We start from the raw sequence: 26,096 nt of genomic DNA on the forward strand, positions 1-26,096 counted from the left end.
GGACTGAACAATTGAGGGTGTTTTTGGAGCGCATCAGATGTATTATTTCCTTTCATAGCAATCGTACATCTGCTAATGTCAAATTTATTCTGAGTTGTAAACTGGCGCAGTTCTTGATTGGATAGACCAAGATCTTTGTTGCACAGAATGAACGGATGTTTTATTTGCATGCTCAGTGTATGTATATTCCGAAAGCACACACGCTTTTGTTGTCTGCAGAAATAACAGGTGCTTTGCACTGAAAATAACCTGTGTTGTAAATGTTTGTGAAGGTGGGGGTTATAGCATTTATGCTCAGAGCCCGCAGCAAAAGTGTATTTTATCTCTAAAAATCAGCGTGCTCTGTGTTATGTTTGTGCAGTGTAAGCACATATTTTCCTGCATTTGCTGGCAGAGTTACAGAAGTGTTGAGTCTTCATATTGTTAAAATAACAGAAGAGTTGTCCACATATTTTCTAATTTTTTAAAATATCCTCCAGGTTCTGTGGTTTAAATTTCTGAGTGTCTGTCCAAGAGATATATGTCAAAACATCAGGAAGGATATTTAGGCAGTTATGTCAGTGGAATGGAGCAAGGTTGTGAGTTAATGCTTTTCTGATGCAATAGAAAAGGGAAAATGGTGAAAAAGAGCCACAAATAAAATATAAAATGAACAAGATCAACCAAGGTAAAGTTGAGGTTTGTTCTTAAATTGGAGGCATCTACAACAAAAGAATTGAGATGACTATATTCCTATTTTATGCCATCCTGTGATCACGTCGTCCTGTCCCAGACCTCACAGCCTCTAGGGTCAGTCCCCAGGAACCAGGAAGGATGACGTAGTGCTTCCAGCCTTGTTCCTTCCTCTTTGGCTGTCCTGCCTGGTAGTCAGGTGCCTTGAAAAGGAGTTAAGGCCTTCATTATCCCACCATTTCTTTTCAATGACATTTTAAAGAGCTGACACAGAGTAGGCATGATTGAAGCACCTGCTGCTTTTCTCTGTAATTACCCAGTTTCCTTGTTGGGGCTGAAATTATTGCCCTGCAAGAGTGCAACGTCCCTATTATCACGTAAGAGCCAAACACAAACCTGTCTGGCTGCAGCTGGCACCATTCCACGTAAAGACAAAAATGATTTTCCTTGGCTGCTGGGCTGTACTGCAGAGCACCCAAGCCCAGATTAAAGTGGTAGAGCTGGAGGGGAGGTGATGTGTGGCTTGAGATGCTTCTCAAACTGTAATTAGTCCTCAAACAGCCTTTGATGTGGATTAGCTGACTGGAGGCCTTGCCTGTAGCCTGGGGTAGGAGTAGAACACAGCCAGGATCTAAAAGGGGCAAAGCTGAGAAAAATTAAGAACGGGTTCAAGTCACAGTAATCAAGCGATGGTTGAGGGAAAGTCCTGGTTGTTGGACACATTCTGCAGCATTTGCTTCTTAGAAGGTATCCAAAGAGGGTCTGCAGCCATTGCCAAGGGAACTGCGTCTGGAGATGTGGGAAAACATGAAAGCTAGGAATAGTTAACATTTCTTGGCTTTTTTGCAAAAGGCAGGAGCGTGCCAGGGATTGTGTGAGACCCCAGAGGGAGCTGATGGGGATTCTTGTAGTATTTGTTGCCCAGCTGCTATTTTGACTTCAAATCCTTAAGAGTCAACAAATTACAAGGCCTGGAGCTTGAGTACTGTCCCCTGAGCCGAGTTCCCCATCTCCACCTGGACTCTAAATTGAGCTCCAAGACGGGTGCAGGAGCGTTAGCCAGTGGATGTGCAGAGGGAGAGAAGGAAGGAAAGAACAGGAGGATTAGGCTGAAGGATCACTGCAGTAAATGACTTCCATGCTCGGAGAGCTCGAAAGCCCTTTGTAATAAAGGAGGAGGCAAAACCAGACTCTGTGTAGCCTCTGAGCCGTGTGGATAAACCTTATCTCAGCCCACTGGGTTTTTGTGGAGCTCAGCTCTTACCCAGCTGCCTGCCCCTCGCTTCCCACTCCCCTTAGCAACATGGGCTGCCTCTCCCCTGCTTCCTCTCCCTCCTGCTCCTTGTGACAGGCGTAGAAACCCTGGGATCCCTGATGCTGGAATGGCATTTGGGCCTAGCTGGAATTGTTTATAAGCACAGAGCTTTGATGCTGTCTCCAAAGCCTCTGGAGAGCTGAGCAGGGCTATTTTTCATGTGATGCTTTTGGAGAACGTTATGGGAAAAGGTCAAGGGACATAGTGGGAATGGGTAGGTCACATACTCGTTGGTTTAGGGCACTGCGACAACATTGCTTCTTTAAGATCTCAGAGCCTGCTTTGTAAAAATAAGCACCTCTCACTGAGCTGCCTGGGAAAGAAGAGGGGCATGTCTCCTGCAAGCGGATGTTCACAGCCTTCCTCTGGTTTTGTTCTCTTGCCTTGGCAGTTGCTGCGTCTAAGTGTCCCTGTGAACCAGACAGATCCCTCAGACAGTGTGCAGCATTTTAAAAAGCTTCCTTGCTTACCACTTTGACCTTTGTAATACAAGGAGAAATTCTGTAAGAGCAGGGGCTGCCTCCTGCCCCTGGCACCCGCTGTGGCTGTCCTTCAGCAGGGTTTGGGCACAGCACTGCAGGGTTCGTTGGTCCATCCCTGTGTCCTCCATGCTGGGTCTGTGGGCAAAAAGAGCTCCAGGATGAAGATCTATTTGACACCTTCCCCACCCCCCTTTTTGTTTTTACATGCTGTCTTTGCTCGTTTAAATCTGGGATGAGGAGCAGTCCAGCAAGGATTGTCCGTCTCCCTTTCTTCCTCCCTGATGCATGCTGTCACACTGCAGATAACAGGCCGGGTGCGGGGAGTGTGTGAAGGAGCAGGAAGTAGAGGGGTGAGGTGCAAGTCATTTACATTGGAAGCAGAAGCTGAATGTGCATTTCCTTACTCTGTTGCCATCAATCACTCAAATTTCCTGTACACTATGGAATAGAGGAGTAGAGTTTGCTCATTCCCCATTTCCCCCAGGAATGGAAGCACTCATTTGTTTCACTGTCTAGAAGTGCTGATCACTCACAACATTTGTTTTTTTCAGACGCGTGCCGTTCAGAAGCTGACCTTTTCAGCTTCTTCCTTCTTGGCCTTCGGAAATATCTTCAGATCTCTGGCAGACCTGGAGAATCACACTGGTGCTCTGTCTCTGTTAAGGGACGGGAAGGTGCTGCTGCAGTACAGACAAGCCCACAGCCTTTAGAACAGGTGCTTTATTGCAGAGCACTGGCAAATACCCTGTGTTCTCCACAAAGCTCGTTGTTTTAACGTGTTCCTCTGATCTTGCACCCAATACAGCATAGTGAGGGCCCAAGTCCTGCTTGTCATTGGAAACCTTTGAGTGACTATTCTATGGGACTAACAAATCTGTTGAGAGAGAATTACAGCAGAGAATTATGTGGAAGAGAGAGACCAGCATGTGTTCACTTTACTTACAGCATACCCCTGTTGGAAGGCATGGGGACAGTAGTAGAAACATAGAGCATGGGACGGGGAAAAAATTAGAGGGAGAAAAAAAGGAGAAACAGAAGCGGAAAAAGGAGTAAGACAAACAGGAAACTGAATTAAAAGTCGTCTGACTCTTTTCGTAGGAAATAGCATAAATGAAATTAGTATGGAAGACAGCCCTGCCTACTGAAGAGGCAGAATATAAGAAATGACCCCGTGTGTGTGTTTATGATAATGTGTGGCGTACATCTGTGGGTTTTGGATGGTGTCTGGTCTCTGATCAAGAAGAAATGCCTTCCTATTATTTAACAATCTCTAATTAGCTATATTCTAGTTCCACAGAGGAGTTGACAATTCCTTTGCGGATGCGCTCAGGCAATGGCCAGTTCTGGAGATAGGGCAAAGCAAAGGGTTGGGGTGCTATAAAGCTCTTGTGTGACTTTGGCATCTCTTGGCATCCCTGGGAAGCTTGGTTACAGCATGGTATCTCTGCAGCTTCCCTGACATGGCTGGGAGAGGCGTATTGGTAGGGTTCAATTCAATTGCTGTGACAAAGAAGCTGATGAGGCTCTGTGTCCTTGGAACACAGTCGTGGCCTGGAAATTTTTACTGGCTGTGGGGGGCTGAAATCCCATTCCCTTGGGTTGTGAGCTCAGCAGCTTTTGAGCCCAGCCATTGTGGGTCTGGGCAGAACCCGCAGGGGAGTCCTGTCAGGGAAAACCCAAGGGCTGGAAGGAAATGTTGCTGATGACTCAATAGGCAGAGCTCTTCCCTCTGTTGATGTTGGAGCTGAGCCACACAGACACGTCCCTCCATAATTACCTACTGGTTGCTTGAAGTTCGTGCTTTTTAACCACTGGCATTCTCGTTTGTAGTCCACACACCCAGACGTGTGATGCTGGAATCCATACACGAGCCCGGGTATTGCATCGATGCTTGCAGGCTCCGAGAAGAAAGGACGTGTTTGCCTCCGGGAAGAGGTGCGTTTGGCCCATGCGTGCACGTGTTATTGAGCCTGTACAGATGCTGTGACAGTGCAGGAGATGATGTCAAGTGGCAGTGGTTTGGTGTTCGGGGGGGGTGTGGGGCGGTTAGGTAGCGTGGATGGGGGAAGGGATGGACTGGGATGACAAAACATCATGACAGAGGGAGAAAAATCTCTGCCGTGTCCCACATTAAGCAACAGAGACCCTTAGTGGTCACCCGGTGTAAAACACAGTGCTGTGTGACTGATTGCTTTTTTTTTTTTTGTATTTGCTCATTTCAGACATGAATTCATGTAATAACTTGAACTTCAGAAACAAAAAGACATTCAATTTCAATTGTTTTAACTGCTGTGAATAATTTCACTTCTGTTTTTTTTAAGTTTCTTAATGGTCTATTTTGAAATGAGGAGGTGTTTTGTGAAACTGACACATTTTCAATCCTTATTGATCACCATATGATATTGCTGTATTTCAAGCAGCATCGCAATAACTGTGCTCTATGAAGTTATCACTTCAGATATTTTGGGGAATTTACTTCACCTGGTTTTGTGCTTGCATCCAGGCACACTGACTACCTTACCTCTTCTCCCCTGCTTCTAACCAGCCTGGTGTCAGACTGAAACTGAATTTGGTGAATTAGCTGGCTGGATTTGCAACACCCTCACCCACCCTGCTAGCAAATGCACAGATAATCTGACAAATATTGCTGTTCCTAGAGGAGTTATTTCGATGTGATTAGCCTCTTTGCTGTGAGTGACAGTGGGGTCAGCCCACCCACACACTGCCTTCCTGTCTCGAGAGGCCTACTGGCGTGTGGGCCTCTGATGGCTCTCAGCCTCTCCGGAATGACTTTGGAAATAACCAGCATCAGGAAAATCATCCCAACTCCAAGGCTTTTTATGGGGTTTGCTCACTGTCATTTCGGTGGTGAGGGACTGCTGCCTTCAGGAGACCTGTTGTCGCTTGATAAATGAATGACAGGCTGGCAATCAGGCAGGATGGGCTGCACATCTCTGAGGGGTGGCTCATTTGGGGTAAGCCACTTTAGGTAAACCACATGGGGATGTGGAAAACAAGGATAATGGTCTGACTTACCTTTGCAAAGAGCTTAGAGAGCTTGGCTGAAAAGTGTTTTGAAAGAGCTATGCTCTGTTACAGCGACACTACCTTTGCCTGCCCCCACCCCCAAGCTTCAGCGCAGTCAGACTTTCAGGACTCCCTGAGGACTCTGCCAGCAGGATTTCTTATTTTCCTTATTTTACTCTCTTCCAATGATGTTCAGCCACAATGTATATTACAAAACGATTATGGCCATGATTAGGGTGCTGCGTTATCACCACTCAAGTGAACAGCCATTCCCTGGATTCCACTGGAATCCAATTCCACTCCTTGAAGTGGCAGGCCAAAACTAAAATGGTCCTGCAAAAAAAAAATAAAATCTAGAAAGCTGAGATTTCTTCTCAGCCCAAATTCCCTTCAGCATTTGTGTTATTAGCATTTATTATTATCTATCAGTGCTCTAAGTAGCAAATTCTCTGAGGTCATAAGTTGTTACTTCATCAAGAGAAGCTGCAAATGAGGCTGCATGCAAACAGGTGAACGGGTGGGCTTAGAGCCTCCTGATCCTGAACAACTCCTCTGTAGCTGGAGAAAAGGTTCTGAGGGATCAGGCCTTGAGGCTGGTGTCTTGATCATCACTGTGAGACCTCTTCACAGAGCTTTCAACTCTTGGTCAACTGTCAGTAGAGTCCATCTGAGTAAATAGTCCTCCACTGAGCAGTCTTCTCTGCTCTTGTCCCAGGGGCCTCCACTGGGAATCTGCCTTATGCTCAAGCCCAGCCTCAGCACTGACAGCTCTGGTTTACGTACTGGTTTGCAGACAGTCTGCATCTGTAGCAGATCATGTATGTAAAACAAGTGGTGATTGTTTCTTTAAGGCCCCCCTCCTCTCTCTTCCCCTCTCTACTACTTCTCTCTTGATAATCCTGCTGATGCAGAATTTTTCTCTTGCTCAATTTCATTGCACCTGCTCATCTAAACCGGGCTGCATGGAGTTTGCTCAAACCAAGCTTCTATCTGACAGCAGAAGCAGCACCCAAAATCACATTCATACGCAGAGAAGAGTCATTACTATGAAGAGTGAAGCCTGGCTTAGGCAGCTTAGATACCTGGCTTAGGTGACCCATAGCAGCTAGACACTAAGTGAGGATGTGCCTTCAGTTAAAGGTCAAATCAACTGTCATGGGAAACTGCAGGGATATTTCAGAGAGGCGGTAGTAAAACACGAGGCTTTCCTATCATCAAATCTGATCTAGATATTCAGCCTGCCTCTGTGTCTTCATTATTGCTTTCTGTGCTCAGTGTGAACCTGCCTGTCCACCTACATATGCTAAAGGCATAGCACTCAGCTTGTCTTTTGTGATACTGAACCCGACTTGAAATTGGAATTACCATATTGTGCTGCACTTGCATCTTCAGGACAGGCTTGTACTCTCAAGCACCTGACATGTAAGCTGATTTGTCTTCATTCCTACTTTACCCTGAGTTAACTAACTTTGGTTAGCCAGCCTGCACTTAGAACACATCATTCCTGTTTTCTTCACCTTTCTGTTTAAACAGAAGGACTCGGAGATGGATAGGAAGGCCTCTGTGGCCAATTTTCGGGAGGCTGGACGTGTGGGGAGTGGTTGGAGGAAGCTGTGGGAAGCTGCCAAATGGACTGAGAAGCCTGAGGACATTGGGGCAGCAAAGGGTGGTGAAGATATCCCAGAGTCTGATACAAGAGAATAGGTTTTAGGAGAGTGGTGGTGACCAGAGGCTCTGATTTAACCACAGTATTGGCTTAAGCATTATTGCACTTAAGCAAGCAGGGCTACGAGGCCTGGGCTGGGCCAACGCAGTAGTTCAAGGAAAAGCTGAAGTGTTCCCCAGGCCTTGTCAGATGACAAAATAACTGTGGTAAGGTTCAAAGTTTTACTACAGGGAAAGCAGGGCTCCTTGGAGTCAGGGTGGGGGTTAATCAGTGTACATTCATCGTTAATTTATGCGTGTAAGGGGGTTCTGGAGTACAGTTGCCATGCTGGTTTTGATAATGCTAACTGTATCCACCCCGCCAGCTGCTGCAGTGTCGTGGTAGTCTGTGTTGCTGCATGCAGAATTATGGTGTTTTTGTGGGAATATTATGTTCCCTGAATAGAGCCCCACAGAGCAATTTGCTTCATCCTTACAAACCCATCCAAATAACTGGCAGTGCCTTACAAATACAAAACAATTGAGCAAATAAATGTATTATACTGTACATCTGTGACAAAACAATGCTTTCATGTGCAAAGAGAAATGTGTTTGTTTAACTTATGGTCTCCCATTTGGAAATAAATGCATCCATTTAAATCAAAATGGGACGTTCTTCACTATTACAGTATTTTGCATGCCAGCTGTAGGAAATATGCTGCTTGAAGAGCAGACTCAAAACTTGGAGTGGTATTACCAGAAGCATGCTTGTGCTGGCTGATCCTAGACACCACCTCTCTTTTTGCAAGGGGTCCTCTACATTTGAGTAGGAATTTCCTGACTTTGCATGACTGGGACAGTTTCTACAAAAAAAAATGGGAGTGTGCTTCTCCCTTGTGTGGTAGTCCTGTGTCTTTTGTGCACACTGGAAAGCCTACCTTTCACCTGATTTGTGTTTAGAAGAGAGTGCTAACTGATGGACATGCATCAGAACTTTGCATTACCATGACCATGAGGCAGACTGATTTTCTGCAAGAGTTGTGGCAGTCCAAAGGTTTTTGATTGTTTCCAATTTTTGTGTTAAAGAAATGTTAGTTTCATTTATATGCTGCAGTGAAAGTGTTAGATGGGGAGAAAAACAATAATATACAGGTTGAATGTTCCAATATTTGTTTTTTAAAATGTGCCACATTAAAAGTGCCTTATAAATGGTTGAGTTCTTGTAATGAAAGTCTGCTGCATTTCAGTTTACACATAAGCTTAACATCATCAAGCCAAGTTTGTTCTGGGTGTTAACATTTGCATTTTTGAAAGCAGCAGCCTAATCCAGAGCAAAACCAGATGAGAATGCACTTTAATACAGCACATTACCAGCTGTGTGCCGGTAGGTGTGAGCATTCTCAGAAAGGCATTGAAATTTGATTTGGGTAGTTTTCCAAGAGTCTGTGAACTTAATGGAACAAAACTGAAGATCACTGCTACCAGTAGCAGGAGTTGTAAACTGGAATTCCACAGTGACATGATTACTAGAAGGGAAAATAGCCAAAAAATAATCAATACCCCTGATTTTTTCTAATCTGAATTTTGAATATTAATATTAAGACCATTTCCTAGGCTCATGATTCTTCCTTAATTGAAATAATTATTCTGATTACAGGTGATAAGGGTAAAGTTGAGAGTTTTAGCCCTCTGCCCATGTTGGCTGACCTGCACTGTCCCATAGTGGTAATTTCAGGTGTACTATCAGGTCTGTGCAAGCAATGTGATTGTATTGTCCCTTAGTAGCTGAAGGGCCACAAGTGATGGGAATCACGGCTCAGCAAGCCTAGCATTAGTAAATGCTCTGTAGTTCAATTTGGAAAGATCATAGTCTTCATCTACCCCATTTGGAACACAAGTATCTTATTGTTATATCCATCCATCCATCCAGGGAATGTGGTATGTTAGAGCCAGCAGGAAATGTACTGTATTTCTGAAAGCCAGCACCTCTGTATTGATTGATAGCCTGAGAGGGCTGTGCAGCAAAGGTGGTTTGGCCCAGCTCTGTTTCTCCTCTGGATTGATTAATCAAATACTTCAAATAATTGCTGCGATTGTGATTAATGTTGATGGCATAGCTAATTACCCAGAAGATTAAAATAACTTTTTGTTTTTAAAAAACTGTAAATGAGTTTATTTACTCTGCTCACCCTTCTAACCTTGTTATGCTTGTAAATGAATAGAAATATTGATCTCAGGTGCTACCCATCTTGCATCTGTTTAATTAGGGCTTTGGTTGTAACCCCGCTCACTCCTTCTGACCACACATGCTTTGTGCTATCTTTTTGTAGATATCTTGAGGGTGGGGCTGGGAGGGATCATTAGATATAACTGACCTCCAGGACTTACAGGATTTCCCTGTGCTGGCCCCATTACTAACTACTCTACCTAAGCTGCTACTGGCTTCTTGCAGCAGTGTCTTCTTGACCACATCTGTTGGTAGCAGACTCTACCACCCAGTGGCTGTTGCTGTTAAAACAATTTTCTGTTTCCTCAGCGAGGTGTTTCCTTCTCTTTGCTTCAAGCCACATCTTGTTCTTCCATCTTGTCAGTCTAAGAACATTTTTCCCTGTCTGTGCACATGTACAAACTACCTTTTAATTATGTGCCTGGTTGTAGGAACGTGTTTCTTGACCATGGCAGAGCATGTCAGAAGGCTAGAGATTTGCCAGTAGAGATGTCTGCTGTATTTACCACCGTGGGACAGAGACCTGAATGTCTCCCAGACTGGCTGGTTTGGCTAGGGGTTGCGTGCCCCGTCACTTTTCCACTCCCAAAGCAGGGCTTCACAAACAAGTTCCTAACAAAATGTGGACCTCCTTGTCAAACTGACAAAAAGCGTGTCAATTTTAGGAACAGTATCAAGGGTGTACCGCTTACTGAAGGGACAGCAACCCAGAAAGCTCCTCTGCTCTTACATTTGTGGAGATATAAATAAAAGAAGCTTTAAGATCAGCCTCTGTTTAAGCTCATGTCAGCTCTCTTCAGTCAGTGCCCTGTGCTTCCATTTCCTTGCAATATGGTTTCCAGAAAAAGATCAGGTGTCCCAGCATATTCTGAAAGCATTGTTTTAGACATTGCCAAGCCCAGGCCTTTCTCCAGTGCTAAGGTTCCCTCCCGTGCATGGCCATCTGGATGATGTGGTGGAGCTGTCTCCCCCTCACTGGAAGACATTCACATCTCTTCCACAGCTCTGCTAGAAATTGCTGCCATTTTGTGTTTGCTTCACTACAGCCTGACGTAGCAGAGATGGCTACTGTGCTGCCTCTGTCGGGAAGACTTCATGTAGCATGCTGGTCTGGCTCTTACATTTTGCCTTTTTATCTTTTTTCCTCAAGTCCAGAGCGTATGCACTGTTCGTATTAAGCTGTAGAGACCACGTTTGTCCTGGGGAGCTCTCAGGTGGCTCATGGACAGCTGAAATGGTGGCTCTCATTTCCTTCTCTTCCCTTTTCCCAGGTTTCCTGAAACTCTGACGTTGCTCTTTATGAAGCGAAAACATGACAATTTGGCCAGCTATCTGTGCATCATGGGACTTGTCTCAACTCTTTTTCTCTTACGCAAGTTGATGGGCTTGAGCAGGCTGGACAGTGACTGTCAGAAACAGTCTTTCAGAAATGCAGTACCAGCCCTCAAATCCTAAACCATCTGTCATGGTCAAATTAATGTAACCTTCTCCCTGCTGTCAGTGAGAGCTGGGGAAGTACAATAGCAGCCAGGGCTTGGTCCAATAGGACTGGTCTGTTCACGTGGTTTTCTCATATACTTGGGTCTGTTCCACTGGCTGCCTCGTGGCAGGCTCAGTTCTCAGCCCAGAGCAGAAATGGTCCATGTCTGTGCTGAGATATCCGAATTTTCCTGTTGTTTTTTTTCAGCAGGAGGCTCAGTTATGGCAACCTCAGGGCTATATGGCCTTGGTACAGGCATGGCTGGTGCTAGTATAGCCCACAAAGATCCAACACAGGAAGCACACCTGCTGCTGGGCTTGGTGGCTTGTAAGTGACTGTAAGTCATGTGCTGAGTGCCAGGCTGCTGCTGGCTAAGCTTGAGATGCCGACGAACATGACTGGTACTGGTGCAAGGCCTGACGCTAGAAAGGGAAATGGTGGTGCTCTGTGCTCCGATGACATGGTTCTGATGCAGTCAGTGCCAGATGCTATCATGGGAAACTGGCTGCGGCTCAGCTGCTTGAATGCTGATAGGTTTTCTTCTAGCTTCTGAATGTGGTTGTGTTTTCTGGCAGCTGGTGAAAATGGCTTTGAAAAATAATAGCAGCTTTAAGTCAAATTGATGTCAACATTCACTCCAGGCTTTTTGAAGCTAATCAGTTTAAGTTCCTACTTGGCAAATGAAATTCCCGTCTTGCTGGCCTCCCTCTCTTTAGCCCAATTCTCATAACTGCTACTTGTTTTTCACTGTCTCTTTCAAATGTGTCTAGTCAAAGAGAAGTTTTGTTGCTGAGATTTTGGTTCTGGTATGTTTTTGAAGGTACCCACGCTGTCCGTGTGAACTTGGGCTTCTCTTTTTTTCCTTACAGGATCTCTCTAGTTAGGAGCAGAGGAGAAAAAAAGCAAAAGCTGGTGAAGCTTTAGCACCTGCCTCAAGCATAGTTCAGCTGATGAGAAACACCAGTCAGTGCTCTCAGCAAGGGACCTGATTCCAACCATCACGCTTGGACTGAGACAGGTGGGTAGTGAGGATCCATGGGGGAGCCATTACAGACTATTCCAGGTGAGCAGAAAAACGAAAGAAGTAAAGCAGCTTATGAATAGAGAGAATCAGGAGAGCAAGAGGTAGATGGGCTGATGGAATAATGCTGTCTTTAACTGTGAATAAATAACAGCACCACAGGAGGCATTCAGGGCAACAATTTGGGGGAGTTAAAATGGAGGTTAAAGATTACATTTAGGATTAGGAATATCAGGACCCCTAAGGCATGCTCAGTGAATGCTAAAGGCATAGATAAAATCAGATGTGTCTGGAGTAATGTCTGCTAATTAGATATGTATGATGTAGGTATGTATGATACTCTTTATTTTTTCTGTTAACAGCACCCATATATATGGTATCTCTCTATATAAGGTACACTTAATACATATTATTAGCAGATTTGATGGTATAATATATGCAGGCTAACTTGGATTTATGGAAGTAAGTGTTAGAAGTTGCTGAGCCATCAAAAAGGCTTCTTCTGGCACCTCTGTACAGCAGCTCTTTACTTCAGCTCGCGTATGGCAGCAGCTTAAGCGCCAGGCTCTCCCGTTGCACTGAGTGATTAGCCGTGAATGCACCCTTTAGGTTTGATTGGAGCCCTGTGCCTTCACCTGAACGTTCACAGATAGTGCTGGCTGCGTTAGCACGCAATACAGATGCTGGTGAATGAATAAAGGGGAAAAGGAAGAGAGAGCAAGCTTGTCTTTGTCATCCTTTCTGAAAAGCAGAGGAAGGCATTAGCAACCTCCAGAGGGAGTTTCTCTTCTCAGCTGATCTCTAGGCATGGGGAACTGATGCCTCTGGGAATCTCTTGACATATGAGCCTATTTTCCCTGGTTCTGTCATGATCCTCCGGAGAACATTTGTTTCCTGTTTGGTTTGAAAAGATCGGGCTTACTGTATGCTAATTTTATATGAGGACATCAAGCAGCACAGAGCTAGTGCAGTGCACCAGAACAAGCTCAGTTCCGGCTCTGCCAGGAGTATGTACAGCACCTTGAATCCCAAAGGGCTCTGCGATGTGGGGCTCAAGAGATGAACCTCCCAGTCGGGTTTGAGACTGACCAGCTGTGACTACAGAGTCATGCGTGTGGTACGGTGACCAAACAACGCCATCATTCCTTCCCATTTCTAGAGCCGCATCGGTCTGTTATGTGAAGGTTGACTGAGTTGTTTTGTAAATCTCAGCAATAAAATGTGTCCACAGTCTCCTAAATAACAGAAGAAAGAGAAGAAGGCATAATATGATTGTGCTGGTGGAAGAAATGAAGACTAGTGGAGTCTGAAAGAGATGTGGGCAGGTGAGCAATGGGCCTTGTGAAGCAGAACAAAATGCATTATTTTTTATGGAAATACAAAAAAGGGATTGTGGATCTTCTGGACAGAGGATGAGTAGAGAAAATGCTAATTATATTTCATAAAGTTGATGGGAGCGAAGTTGGCTTTGTTCCACTGCTCAGGCAAATGAATGTGGCAGCTGGAAAGGACAAGCTGGCAAGAGATGGGAGGAACCTCACGTGGGGATTGTGCTTCTCACCTGCCAGTTTGTGTTCCCATTTGTGCCACAGAAGTCTGTTGTGTTGCTTTGAAGCTCTGGGTTCCACGCAGAGGAAAGGTGTTTCAGAAATTTCAGTGAGATGCTAATGCCAGGCTTCTTGCTAGCCTTCTGGCTTGAGTCTCAAACCTCTTCTAAATTGCAGTGGCCAAAGCTATGCCTAGCTTCATGTTCATGAGTGAGTTTCAGGGAGAGACCTCTGGTTCTGATGCTGCTACCAGGGAGCAGATGTCCTGAGACGTTCACAGACACAGGTCCTCTCTTCTCCTTTCTTCTGGGTTGGGTGCCTAAAGCTCAGTTGGCAAAAGTGACAATCTGGCTAGGATGGACGGCAGTGGTGTCAGGATATTCCTGTAGTGCTCAGCACTCCTTACAAAAATGGTCCCTGTCTCCTGTTCCAGAGGCTGCTAGAGAATGTGGCACAGATAAAATAAAGCAGTCAGTGTCCATGGGGAAAGCATTCCCAGGAAAAGCATTTGCTGAGAAAGCATTTACTGTGCTTTGAGCAGAGTCAGAAGTAATTAAACATCCTAGTGAAGCACTAGGAGTGGGCACACTTTGCAAAAGAGGTTAATGTCCTGGGCAGGAATGCTGTTTTTGGGGTGCAGATGGCCATGTAGAGGGGTGGCCTGGCCTACCTGGAATACTGACTGCCCCATTGTGAACTGGAACGTGCTGGAATGTGCTGCAGCAATGCCCTGTGACTAGCATAAGTTGATTTAATCCCTCTTGGATTTGCAGAGAGGAAAGCAAATAGGTTGAGTATGGGGTCCTCGAGGCACTGAGTTATTTAGATGATCAGCAAAGAATGAGTAAAGGAGTCATGGCTCACAAAAGTTCGAGGCTGTCAGAAAAATACTAGAGATCATCTGGAAAGAGGGTGGTATTGGCAGGATAGAGCTGCCCCAGCCCTGGGACATGGCCCCAGTTCGAACAGTTTGCATGGCTAAAGGAAGGTCGGTGCCATGGAAGGGGACGGGGTGGAGGGGAGGAGATTTCATGTCTATGGCCAGGGACGGGTGCAGAAATGCAGAGCTCAGCTGTGGCTGTGGGGTTTGAGCCTAGAAGTACCAAGAGCTTTGACAGAGGGGCTGAAGGTAGAGGTTTAGAGCCTTAGAAGGAACATGGCTGCAATTCTGTGCATCAGATCCAGGATAAAATAGAGCTCCTAGGTAGGATCCTGTTCAGTTTCAGGAGCTAATGGGTGACTGTGAGAATGCGTGTGAGTACAAATAAAGATTTGAAAGAAAAATCTAACCCCAATGTGCTTTTGTGCTGCAGTTTTTCTCTGATCAGATGCTTGTTTACAAGGAAGGGGCATGCCTTTCTCTTGTCTTTGCGAAGGCCCTGGCAATGTGGAGTTGGAAAGAGAGATTTTGAAGTGTGAATTCCATATAATAGAAAAGCACAGATTCCCCAGGGGCTGGCACAGCACTTCCCCAAGGCATCATGTGAGGTTGGTGGTTGACTGAGTGGGCGATGTGGAGAGATTTAGGTGATAGTAATGGTCTGTGATGGTGTTTAATAGAAAACAGTGGTGGGGCTATTTGTAGGGAATTTAACTCTCCCAGATGCATGACCTCGCACAGCATAAGCTTTCCTAGCATGAAGTTATGCTACATGTTGTGGAGGTGGCGAGGACTTCTGAATCATTGCCTAACTCCTCTGGCACAGTTGCCTGTGAGCCAGATGGTGCAGGTGCGGGGTAAGACCACTTGCACCTGGTGAGAAATAGGTAACAAACGATGAAACCCAAGGTGCGCCCGTGTACTTGTGCCAAACTCTCTTTTCCTGAGACGTCCCCGTGCCAGGATGGGTTGGACAGTCTTTCAGGCCACGTATTCTGCTTCTGGCTCAGATGCATTTTCCCAGTTCATGCCTGTGCAGTACAGATACCGGGCATTCAGTGTGACCTTCGTCTGGCATTTCAAGGGACAGCCTGAACAGTGCCAGGGCCTTCAGGAGAGAAGTGCTGTGTGTCCTGGTACAGAAACAGGAGCATTTGCTTTTCATGGAAGGCTCTGGCTGGAAGTTGAGATGAGAGGAATGCGTCTGCTTTCCCTACAGTCCACCAACATTAAGCATTTAGTGTGTAATAGCCACTGCCCAAGGCCTGATTTCTATGCAGGGTCTGTAGGGAAGGAAGTGAGAACAAAAAGAGGAGGTTTTAGGATTTGCTTTCTCCATGGCAGTGCGTGTTGATCCTTTGTGCGTGTGCTTGCAGAGCGCAGGAACGGGGGGAGGATGCCACCGCTTCGTTCAGCGCTGCCTGCGACTAATGGACCTTGACAACTGCAGCACAACATGGAAACTATTAAAAAGGGAGGACTGATTAAAGCCCACACCATCCCAGCATCCCCCTGGGCTCTTAACCCCGTGTTGGAGCTGAGCAGCCTAGCAATGCCTCCTCCCTGGCTGCACAATTAACATCTCTTGTCACTAATTGATTCCTGTGGTGCTCGCAGGACAATTAGAATTTAAATTGCCTTTTACAAAGGTCATGAAAACATGATAAAAGACGAATCTATTAGGAAGGATCACTCAGGAGTCTCTCTCCTTTTCCACAACACTGGCTGCTGGTTATCACAGGGACACGAGTGAGGGGAGCTGGGGGGGTGGCTCAGGCCTTTGGCTCATTTCTTGCTGATTGTAGTTCATGGCAGAGCCTCAGCTCGTTGTCACTTGTGCATATTCTTGCACTGAAAGTGGCACTTAATTTTTTGCTATTTCTTTTAGGAGTGTTTGTATGTGTTATCCCTTATCCGCCTTTTTTGATAAACTTTGAGATAGCTGTTTTTCCACTTGACTCCTGAATTCACTGCAGAGGGGAAGGAACCCATTTGTGACGGAGAGTGAAGGGTTTGCCCTCGCAGAGCAAAGGTGTCCTAGTGTCAGCCTGTCTGTACTTCCAGAGAGCTCGTGTCATCGCATCTGAGCTGGGATCAAATCCTCCATTCAGGTGCCTGTGGCATCATGGCTTGTCAAACCGAGTTTTGAGTTTTGCCACTGAAGCAGAATATGACAGTTTGTAGTTAAGTGGGGAGCTGGTATTTTGCTTGCAAATGGGAATATCCAAAGTCCTTACAGTCATGGTAACGCTCCCCTCCGTCACCCTCAAGCCTCAACAGTGGAAAGAGATTTAAAGCCTCACATGCCATGTTTAAGGCAATGGTTTGTAATTGCAGTAAATCGGGCTGAAAGGGATCTTGGAAGAAGATCCAAACATCTAAGACTCTGGGCTCTCAGGTCTGGATGCAGCAAGAAGTCTTGTGGTTTGGTGGTTTCTCTTCTGATTTTTATATCCCAAGCGTGTGGGTTGACAGGAAGACAAGGTTTGAGACACGTTACTGTGATCCTGAACCAGCCTCATGTAGCTACAGCAATATTTCACGCTGAGAGAAAAAAGCCAGGCAGAATATCCAATTGCCCATCCCATCCTATCCCAGTGGCATCCCCCTAATAAAAGAGGCTGGCTGGCTATTTGAGAAACTCGTGTCCTTTCCAAGTTCTGCCTTTGACTTCTTGCTATTCTGGTTATTGAAATTGATTTTGCACTCCAGGCACGGGATTTTCCATTGCCAAGTTTAATGTCGGAGATAATAGAAATTATGTTTCCATTCGTACATAAATCTCAGGGCTGTTTGTGCTCAGATGACTGGATAGTAAGTACAGGTGAAATTGCTCCTGTGATTGTTTCAGTAAAAATGTAATATTGTTGTAAGGTTTTATAAAGTGTGTTTAACTGGTTTACACATTTCTAGCAGTGACTACATAGGTTTTTTTCGTTGTTGTTTTATTTTTGTCATTAGAATAAATATAAAGCTCTAAGCAAGCCGTCTAATTTGTCTTCTTGACAGTGTGGTAAATCAGCTGGTTTTGGATGTAGGCCAAAGAGTGAGCAGCACGACCACCTGGAGGTTGTGCATTACCCCTCTGCTGTGCTTGCACTGCAGGTTTGCACTCGGAGAGGCCAGCCAGTGCACAAGAACATCAAGGAACTCTCTGCTTTTGCAACCTTCCTCACGTGGGGCAAGCACCAGGCTTTGAACTGCCTGGGGCACAGTCTTGTCTCCACCAAGTCTTTCTATTGCTAGTCAGTGCACACAGGACCCGGCTTTGAAAAGATTGGGAAGGAATAAGCAAAGGTGAATCTCTTGAGCTTTAAGGGCAAAGCAGTCTGAGAAGGTTTCTCCAGCTCCCAAGAGCTAAAGGAGGTAAGTGGTAGTGTCAGGCCCACAGGGATCAGGCACTGGATTGTGGCCTGAAGGCTCTGCGGCCTTTAGGGCCTCCGTGCCCTGACCTGTCAGTGTTGTCAGCTCCCAGGAGGAGGAATGGCTTGCTGTAAGATAGTCTTGCATGCTCTGCGAGGATAAAGGAGCAGGGAGGAAGGGTGGCAGAGTGATGGAGGGACCAGAGCCTGCACCCACTTAAGCTACAGGCTTTGCTGGCTAGTTGTGAATCTGCTCAGCTCTGCAGCCCTCACCTGGGCGACATTCCCGTGATCTGAAGGCCTTGATTAGCTTCCCGAGCAGCTCTGTGTAACCCAGCCAGCTGGCTGCCGACCAGCCCTGCTGCCATCTGCTACCCTGCGCCTCTGTTGTGGCTGAGCCCTGGATGCCAAAGATGCTGCCATAGCTCCTTCCTGAGGGAAGCCCAGACCCTGACAATTCAGGTGTTCTTCAGGCAATATCCTTCACGCAATGATGTGCCAGCCTCCAACAGCCAGGGCGTGCTGGGTGGTGATTAGAGCACTGCAATGAGGAGAACACGCAAGGCATTTATGTGGCTCCCTACCTGCCCTGCCCCTGTATTCTTCTATGCTGTGCACGTCCTGTGTCCTTGGCTCAAGGAACATCATTAGTGCGTGTCAGGCAGTGCCCAGAGTGGTGAAACCTCAGCTTGAGCTGGTGTTTTCGGCACTGTCGAGCAGTTGCATTGTTTCCCTCCTGGAGGTGCCTTCGCTTTGGGAGGGAAGGTGCTCGATTTATCTCCTCCTTACCTTGCAGGGGTTTGGTGAAGCTCAGCTAGCAAAAACTTGTAAATTGCTTGGAGATCATTAAAGGAAAAGTGCTGTAGCAGAGCAAAGTATTATTTATTAATGTGCCTCTGTCTTACAGGGCCATAAATATCAAGGTTTTAATTGCTCAGACTTGTAATCTGAGTAACTTCATGGATCTTTTTTTTTTTTTTTTTTGCCTTGGTGAATAATTTCATGGAGCAGTTGCTGCATAAAGCAATGCAGGAGAGGTGTTTAAAAGCCAGGTCTGTTGGGTAGAAGACAATGGGATGTCACAGAACCACTTTCAGCTTTTCTTTGGCTGTTCTGATCTCTCCTGGCTCAGTACTAGCCTCTGCATCTAAACTCGCTTTGACTTGTTTAAAATCCCACCTCTGCTTATGAGTGGAGGGCAAGAAATAGTACTGTGAAGATGACTGGAGATTTTGCATTGCAAGGGTCTCTGGATCACTTAATCAGCAATATGCTACCATTAATAAACTCTAGCTATGCTTGAAAATTTGCACTGTACGTCTTTTGGGGCAGGACACGAACAGCGCAACTGAAGGGCAGAGAAAGGAAAAAATCCTTTTCTTTATCTTTCCAGCTTCAGCTGGCAGAGGAGGCGTGAGCTGGTGGTGGGACTGCACTCGATGCCCTGCTCTGCGCACCACGCTGGCAGCTGCAGCCCGTTGAAGCCGTGGGGCTGGCGTCAGCTGCGTGTAGTTACTCCAGCAGGAGTTTGGCCAGTCAAGATGCAGTTAAATATCTCTGTGCTTGCGAAAGTGCTGAGGCTGGGGTTTTTTCTCTGCCTATGAGAGCTGTTGCCAGGTGGGGATAGTCTCAGGGCCATCCCAGCAGGAATGGGGATGGGATCTTTCAGGTGCTTATCTCTGAGCTTGGGGGAAGGAGGCAGGGCTGGTGTTGCAAGGCTGAGGCCTTCTGTGTGCCTGATCTGCAGAGGGTGGTGGTAAGTGCTGAGCCTGGTGGGATGATAGCAAGCAATCCACAGAGGATGGCATTGAGTGCAGTGGTGAGTGGACTTGAAAGTGAACCCTTTGTGCTGTATCTCTAGCGTACAATAAGGAAATTCTTTCTCTTTCTCACTCTGCCTGTTTGTTTTTTTTAATTGTCTCAAAAACATGGCAAGGCTCAGCCTGCTCCTGTTCCCCCAGGTGGGTGGGCAGCCCGCTGCTACCTTGTGTGTTTCTAAGCTCTGGGATATGCCATTCTAATATGTTGTTCGTAGGCCTCTGAGATTACCTGATTTCATACCAAATGTAGCAGAAGCAGCACCAATTGTGTGTGTGTTGCCTTTACTCCCCAGCTCTGGCAGACCGACACCAGCTTTAAAATGTTTGCTTTGACTGTCAGTGAATTATAAAGCTGATCTGAAGGTTCTCCTTTCTTTTTAGGTATGAGGTGTGAATAGCACAGTGCTTTCTCCCCTTCATGCTGGTCATACTCTGCTACCTCCTGATCTTGATGCAGGACTCTTATGATTCCCATACAACCATCTCATATCAAAGCCAAGTGGATAATACCCCATATACATCATCATCACAGGGAAACATTCAGGTAAGGTGATGAGCATGTCTCTAGGCAGTCCTAATATATTATACCTTAAGATAAGGCAGCCAGACAATTTCTCTGTGGTCACTGCAAAGTCATGGAGGAGACACTATCCACTGTTGTGACCCTCACACTGGGACCCTTAGACCATCACTGAAATCCCAAGTCTCTAAGGAATGGGTGTTTAGTTGCCAGGAGAACTTAAAGCTGCATCCAACATCCCTCAGTCATCACTATCCGCTTGTTTTGCTGCCTCAGATGGTCTCACTTCCCATTCAATTGTCAGCATTCCCCAAGGGACTCAATTATGCCACCTGAGACAGAAGGAGGAGAACAAATGGTCTGTGCTTCAAGGGAGAAAAAGGGAGCGTCAAGTCCTAATTCAAGAACAGTGGCAGATTGGCCCTTTCCTTGGGAGATAGCATGAACACTTTTAAGAGTGGAAGCAACTAATATCCGCTGCAACTAAGCCAAGCGTGACATCCAGAGGCTCCATAATTAAATGTGAATGCATATGCTGAGGGGCTTGAAATGTGGACCAGGGGAAGACCTCCAGTAATGATTGCCCATTACATGGGTGATATCAATCAGGGTCAGTCCTGGTCCCTTTAGCTGTGCCAACGATCCTCAGTGCCAGTGATTCACACATCCTCTATTTTGTTTCAAATATGTGGTCAATATTGAACAGATGCATTTTAAGAATTTAAAGGGCTTTAAAGAGCTGTGCTTACACTTAGAAATTTTTTATTTTGAGGGTGGCACTGGTGGTAACTGCTTGTGCAAGCAGACTTCAAAGTTGTTCAGGGACTTTTTAAGGTAGTTGTTTGAACTGTGTGAAGTCTACCAGGCCTGCTCACGTGCCCATCTCTGACCGTGGTAGGTGCACAGAAGCCAAGAGGCAGTAATTTCATCTGGGTTCTTGGTAATGATGCTGGCACCCATCTGCAAGTTGTTACGCCTGGCTATTACTGTTGTTGGCAAAGCGGTGCTGGCAGGATCGAGGGCAGAAGCCCTGTGGGCAGGCTGAGGAGCCTGGTGGCAAAGGAGTGTTGTGTGGGCTAAGGAGTCTACCAGCATTCAGGTGGTGGCCGAACTCCATTCCAGTCCCTTGAGTATGGTTCTGCCTGGGACTCCCAGCCAGGTCAGTGCTGCAAGAATATGCATATTTACTACTGGAATTAATTGCTTTAATGCCAGAGAGCAGATGGAACAAGGCAAGAGGGAGAAAGGGGGGGGGGGGGGGGGAGGGCTGCATGCAGGTTTGGTTTGGATTTGCTTACTGGTTCTCTCAGCAGGAAGAGCTCTGCAAGCCTATGTGGCTGCTGCTGCTATGTTCAGCTGCCTGCATGCAGCAGTGAAATGGTTAAGATGCACTGGCCAGGCTGCTTTAGAAATCCAGTATGGGAATAACGGGGATTCTTCAGTTTGGCACTAAATTGTAAGGATAGGCATATGTGAACAAAGCCAGTGGGGAGACTTGAATTTCACCATGCTCAGGAGTGGAAAAGAAATGAAAGCTGGCACATGAGTCTGTTTCCACTTACGAAGCACCCATCTGCCTCTTTAAAATTCAATTTATGGGAATGGTGAGTAAGGCTGGGCCAGTTCGTAGCTATTAGATCCATGCCATTAACATCCCAACCGCTTCATTTTATCAATAGCATGCACAGAGCGGGGAACATCTCTCATGCAGGGTTGGCAGAAATTGATATTAATAAGTGGATCTAATATTCTTAAATTTGTATTCCTTCCCAAGACTCGCAGTGAACCCAAAGGGCAGAAGAAATAATAAGTAAAGGCCTAATTCATTATTTATAACCAGGCAAACCAGGAAAGTAACTCAGGGAGATTACCTGGATAATCCAGCATTAGCATCTTGTTTCAGAGATCTTTATTAGGACTCAGGAAAGGCTCCTGGGAGAGAGGAGGCAGTATGGTAAATTCATGCGCTAGCCTTTGACCCTGTCTAGTGCCCTGGCCTTATAATTTACTTTGGGGCGTGTGTGAGTTTAACACAAAGATAAACACTGTTGGCTGAAGAGAGCGAAGGAAGCTGAAGAGGGGCAGTACCATTCTAAGGGCCTCAGAGTAGATGGCAATGCTGCACCACAGACTGTGTCCAGACTGTCTCCTTTTTTTTTCCCAGTTTGTGGGACCAAATGCGTTTTGGGAGACACTCCTCGAACTCTTGGGCTCTCCTTTTCAGAGTGGAAATAATAGCACCTCCCAGAGAGCCGGCTCATGAGGCTAATGCTTTGCGATGCTTTAAAGTTAAAAGAGGTTAGGTCTTGTAGGCCAGTGTCTTTCTCAGTGCGAAGACAATCTAGGCCTTTTGAGAAATTATTACTTTACTGTTCTGTCCATTGTTTCTTTTTTTTTTTTTATGCAGATGGTGTTACAGAAGGAGGGGAGATAGGGGAAAGTTTCATGACCAATCGCTGAGTCTCTTGTTGACAAATATTGTCCTCATTGGTTTTTGTTTTCCTGAAGAGGTTTAGAATGGTCTCTGGTTGCAGAAATGAAACCAGCTAGAAGGTCAAAAATAAATTTTTGCAAGAAGATACAGAAGAGTGTTGTGGGACAGAGGCAGAGACACTATTTCTGAGTTTCCCAGTGCAGTTTTGCAGATATGAAATATTTGAAAAAGTTACAGTGAAAGAACTTGATGTTTGTTTCATCCTCACAATGCCTTCAGTTCATTAGGCTTTGCCAAGCAGCCCTTTATTGCATAAATAAGTTTGCTTGTGTATTAATGGCAAGGAGGTAGGCGATGCACTTCTTGGAAAATTCATGCGGATTCCCCTCTGGATAGCTTTTTGGTTGGGGCTGTTATTCATCCTAATTCTTTGCAAAGATAAGTAGCCTAGAGTCGGTTCAGATACATGGGCAGATGTTTCAAGCAGGAGCAGAGCAGGCTGTCAACAGTTAATACAGCAGCAGTGTGACCACTTCACGTTTGTGATGTACCCTCCCTCTGAGAATCTCAGAGTTTTTCCAAATACTATCTAATCCCCTCTAGACACCTGCCAGGTTGGTACAGTCAGTAGTAAACCCTTTTCAGATGAGGAAGGCTGAGGTGGAGCTGTTGAACAATTCTGTAACAGATCAGTGGAAGTGCTGGGAATAAAGCCCGGGACTCCCAGATGCCCGGCCCTGGCTCCCATACATTCTTCCTTGCTTCTTTTTCATCTGAATGGATTCACCCATCCCTAATACAAAAGCAGATCAGCTCACCTACCATGTCTGAGTACACAAATTTCCTTTAAATACTAGCTATCGGTGGGCTTTTTTGTGAGATTATGCACACGGAGGAAAGAGAATGCTACCATCTGGGATATCATATCAGCACTTCTAGAGATATTTGGTATAGGATGTATCCAATTATAAATGAGCTAGAAGCCTACAGTCTTAACAAAAGCAGGTGGAATCTTATCAGCAGCAATGAACAGTTAGGAAAGGAGAGTTAGCAGGATTATTAACCCCCCTGAAATAGACTCTGCTTTCCAAAACGGAAAATAATACTGTCCATAACTGAAATAATTAACAGGAAAACAATTTGCAACACTTAATTAAATGGAAAAGAATATGCTAATGCAGAATTAAGTCTGCACGAAGGCTTCTGCTCCAGTGCATGCTAAGTATGCGGTTTCCATACACTCATAACTTTGTTAAATCAAAGCCAAATGTCTTCCAGTTTAGGAAAGCACAGACTCCTCGCTGAGAGTCCTTGTGCCAAGTTTCAAGCACCAGCCGTGCTTTCTGGCTAGAAGGTTTCTTGTTTTGTTTCCCTCCTCCCCCCAGAAGTGTTTTTCATCTATAACTCACAAGCAGCTGAAGTGATTTTTATGAAATGATTCAAAACACTCTTTAGCTCTGGGAAAACATTAGCTTGGGGGGCAGTCTTTCAAAAGTGCATTGCGATGGACTGGGAATGAGGAGGGTCTCCTGGTTGTACCTGCTGAGGGCGCTGGCAGCTCCGCGTGCAGTAAGTTTACCATAAATGTGAATTGCATTACTGCTACAAATTACCTGGAAGCAAGGGGCACTACGCTGCTGCCAGAGCAGTGCTGTGATTCCAGACGTACCTGTACCAAAGGGTACCCAAATTGCTAGGCGTTGATATTGTTGTGGTACCAGCTCTGTGCTGCTATCTCTGGCCCACATGCTGCTGCGGCATTGTCATTTCAGCTAAGGGTTGGCAAGCAGGAAAAGCCCATTCTTTCCCTGAAAGGGCGTATGTGTGTGCTAAGAGGTGGGGGATGAAGCCTAGGACTTTATCTGGGGGCCTAAAAGTGCTGCATGGTCTGCGTGCTGGTCTCTGCCCAGATGTACCGAGGAGTGCAAGCAAGCTGGTTCTGCCCTGAAGCTGGTGAGTGGCTGTGTGGCATGGAGCCAGCTCTGTGACAGGAGAGTGGCAAACTAGGTCAGTGTCTTGTAAGATGTCTATAGGTGGCCTAAAATATACGGTTCCTAAAAGGGGGACCAAATTGAGGTAGGCCTGAATTTGAAAGGTGACACTAAGGTCATGCATGAAAAGAGCAGGAAGAGATGCTTCTCGTCCATCAGGTTGAAATCCTTTCTGCACCAAAAGTTGACAGAAGGAAAAAACAGAAGTTTTTAAAGCTGTTTTTGGTATCTTCTGGGCTTTGTTTCCTACCACCATAGGTACACTTCTGAATGTGCTGTTAGTGGATTGGCTGGGTGCATTTTTGGTATCAACCTACAGACGTCTCCCAGTGACATATAAAATGTCTAATCTTTATTCGGCAGTGTGCGTTTTTTGAGGACTTGCCTTGGGATGAAAACTCCTTGGGGTTTAGACTGACTTGCTCAGTGGTGAGGAGATGCCATTCACCACAGAAGAATTTCTCAACAAATAGGATCTCTTGTAGAAGCGAGCTGGGTTAATAATAGTTCAAGCTGAATATACCTCCTTATGTTTGTAGTGGATGCAGTGTGCAGGAGCTGACAAGCACATATGGTAGGAAGAATGTTTTCCATGAAAATACTATTAAATGCAGCCTAGACAGCCGTGTTCTGGACACATCAATATCTGCTTTGGGAGATGGTTCGGATCTTTTAAAGTGATTCCTGATATTGCAGACCCCTCTGCTGTGAGTCGTAGCGGCGTTCCTTACATCTGCTACTCTTGCCTGGAGTCAGCTGCTGAACAACTGGTTTTAGGGTTGGGATGTGGGAAGAGGGGGATTTGGTTAGGAAGAATGGATTGGACTAAAGAGATGTCAGAAGTGGAGAGCTGGGAGACTTGCCAGGATGAACACACGTGACTGCTTTTCCTCTGCTGTTCACAACACCCATGCTGACTTCAATGGGTGGGGACTGAAAGGAGAATTGCAAGAGGATGGGAAGAGGAGTGTGGGGTTCTTATGATTTCTTTGAGCTCTGTGCTTACTACTTACTCCTTATGAGAAAGCTGGGAGAGAAATTCCATCTGTGGTCCCAAATAGAGGAATTTTAAGGAGTGCAGCAACAAGAGAGGAGAACACATGAGAATGAGGGTGTTTTTTTTTTTTTTTTTTAAACAGCTCATTTGAGTCAATGTGACCCAAAACAGAAGGCTCTGGCTCTAATACGAAATGACATTCCCATGCTGCCAAAATGCACGTTTTTGCTGATGCTGTGTACTGCTTCATGACTCTTTTAAGGCTGAAATGATAGTGAATTCTTTCCCACAGTATCTGATTGTTAGGGTTGCAGGCTGTTGGGTAGGTCTAACACACCATAAGCACAGGTGCTTAGGTAAATATTGCCTCTTCCTTCTCTGAATCAGTACCCGTGCTGATCACTTTGTAAATTGGTGTGCTTTGATGAGAGAAGAGGGTGCAGTTTGCTATTTCACAGTCATTCTGGAATATCTTTTCTTTCTGATTGTTTTGCTTTTATGGGACTCTGGCCCGTATTCTGCAAATAACCCTGCAATTTTCAATAGTTAAATATAGTTGGCCAAATTCTTCCCTTGGAGATACCCATGTAGTTCCCATGGCATTGCTGAGAACCCAGAACACATTTCTGAGGACAAGCTTAAGCCCGACAGAGTCATTTCACTCCAGGCATAACACT

General features: G+C 45.8%; 1 protein-coding gene across 1 annotated transcript in view; it reads left to right on the top strand.

Moving 5' to 3' along the window:
* LOC308176131 (uncharacterized protein) overlaps positions 1 to 26,096 on the top strand; it is a 132,299-nt gene that overhangs the window by 18,216 nt on the left and 87,987 nt on the right. Inside the window, exons 3-5 of the mRNA XM_080551438.1 lie at positions 4,300 to 4,404; positions 11,717 to 11,865; positions 19,859 to 20,021. Of these exons, the coding sequence (XP_080407564.1) occupies positions 19,942 to 20,021 (80 nt within the window). The 5' untranslated portion in view covers positions 4,300 to 4,404; positions 11,717 to 11,865; positions 19,859 to 19,941. The remainder of the gene's footprint in view (positions 1 to 4,299; positions 4,405 to 11,716; positions 11,866 to 19,858; positions 20,022 to 26,096) is intronic.

This window comes from Anser brachyrhynchus, assembly GCF_964034855.1.
Source record: "Anser brachyrhynchus genome assembly, chromosome: 11".
Classification (NCBI taxonomy): Eukaryota; Metazoa; Chordata; class Aves; order Anseriformes; family Anatidae; genus Anser; species Anser brachyrhynchus.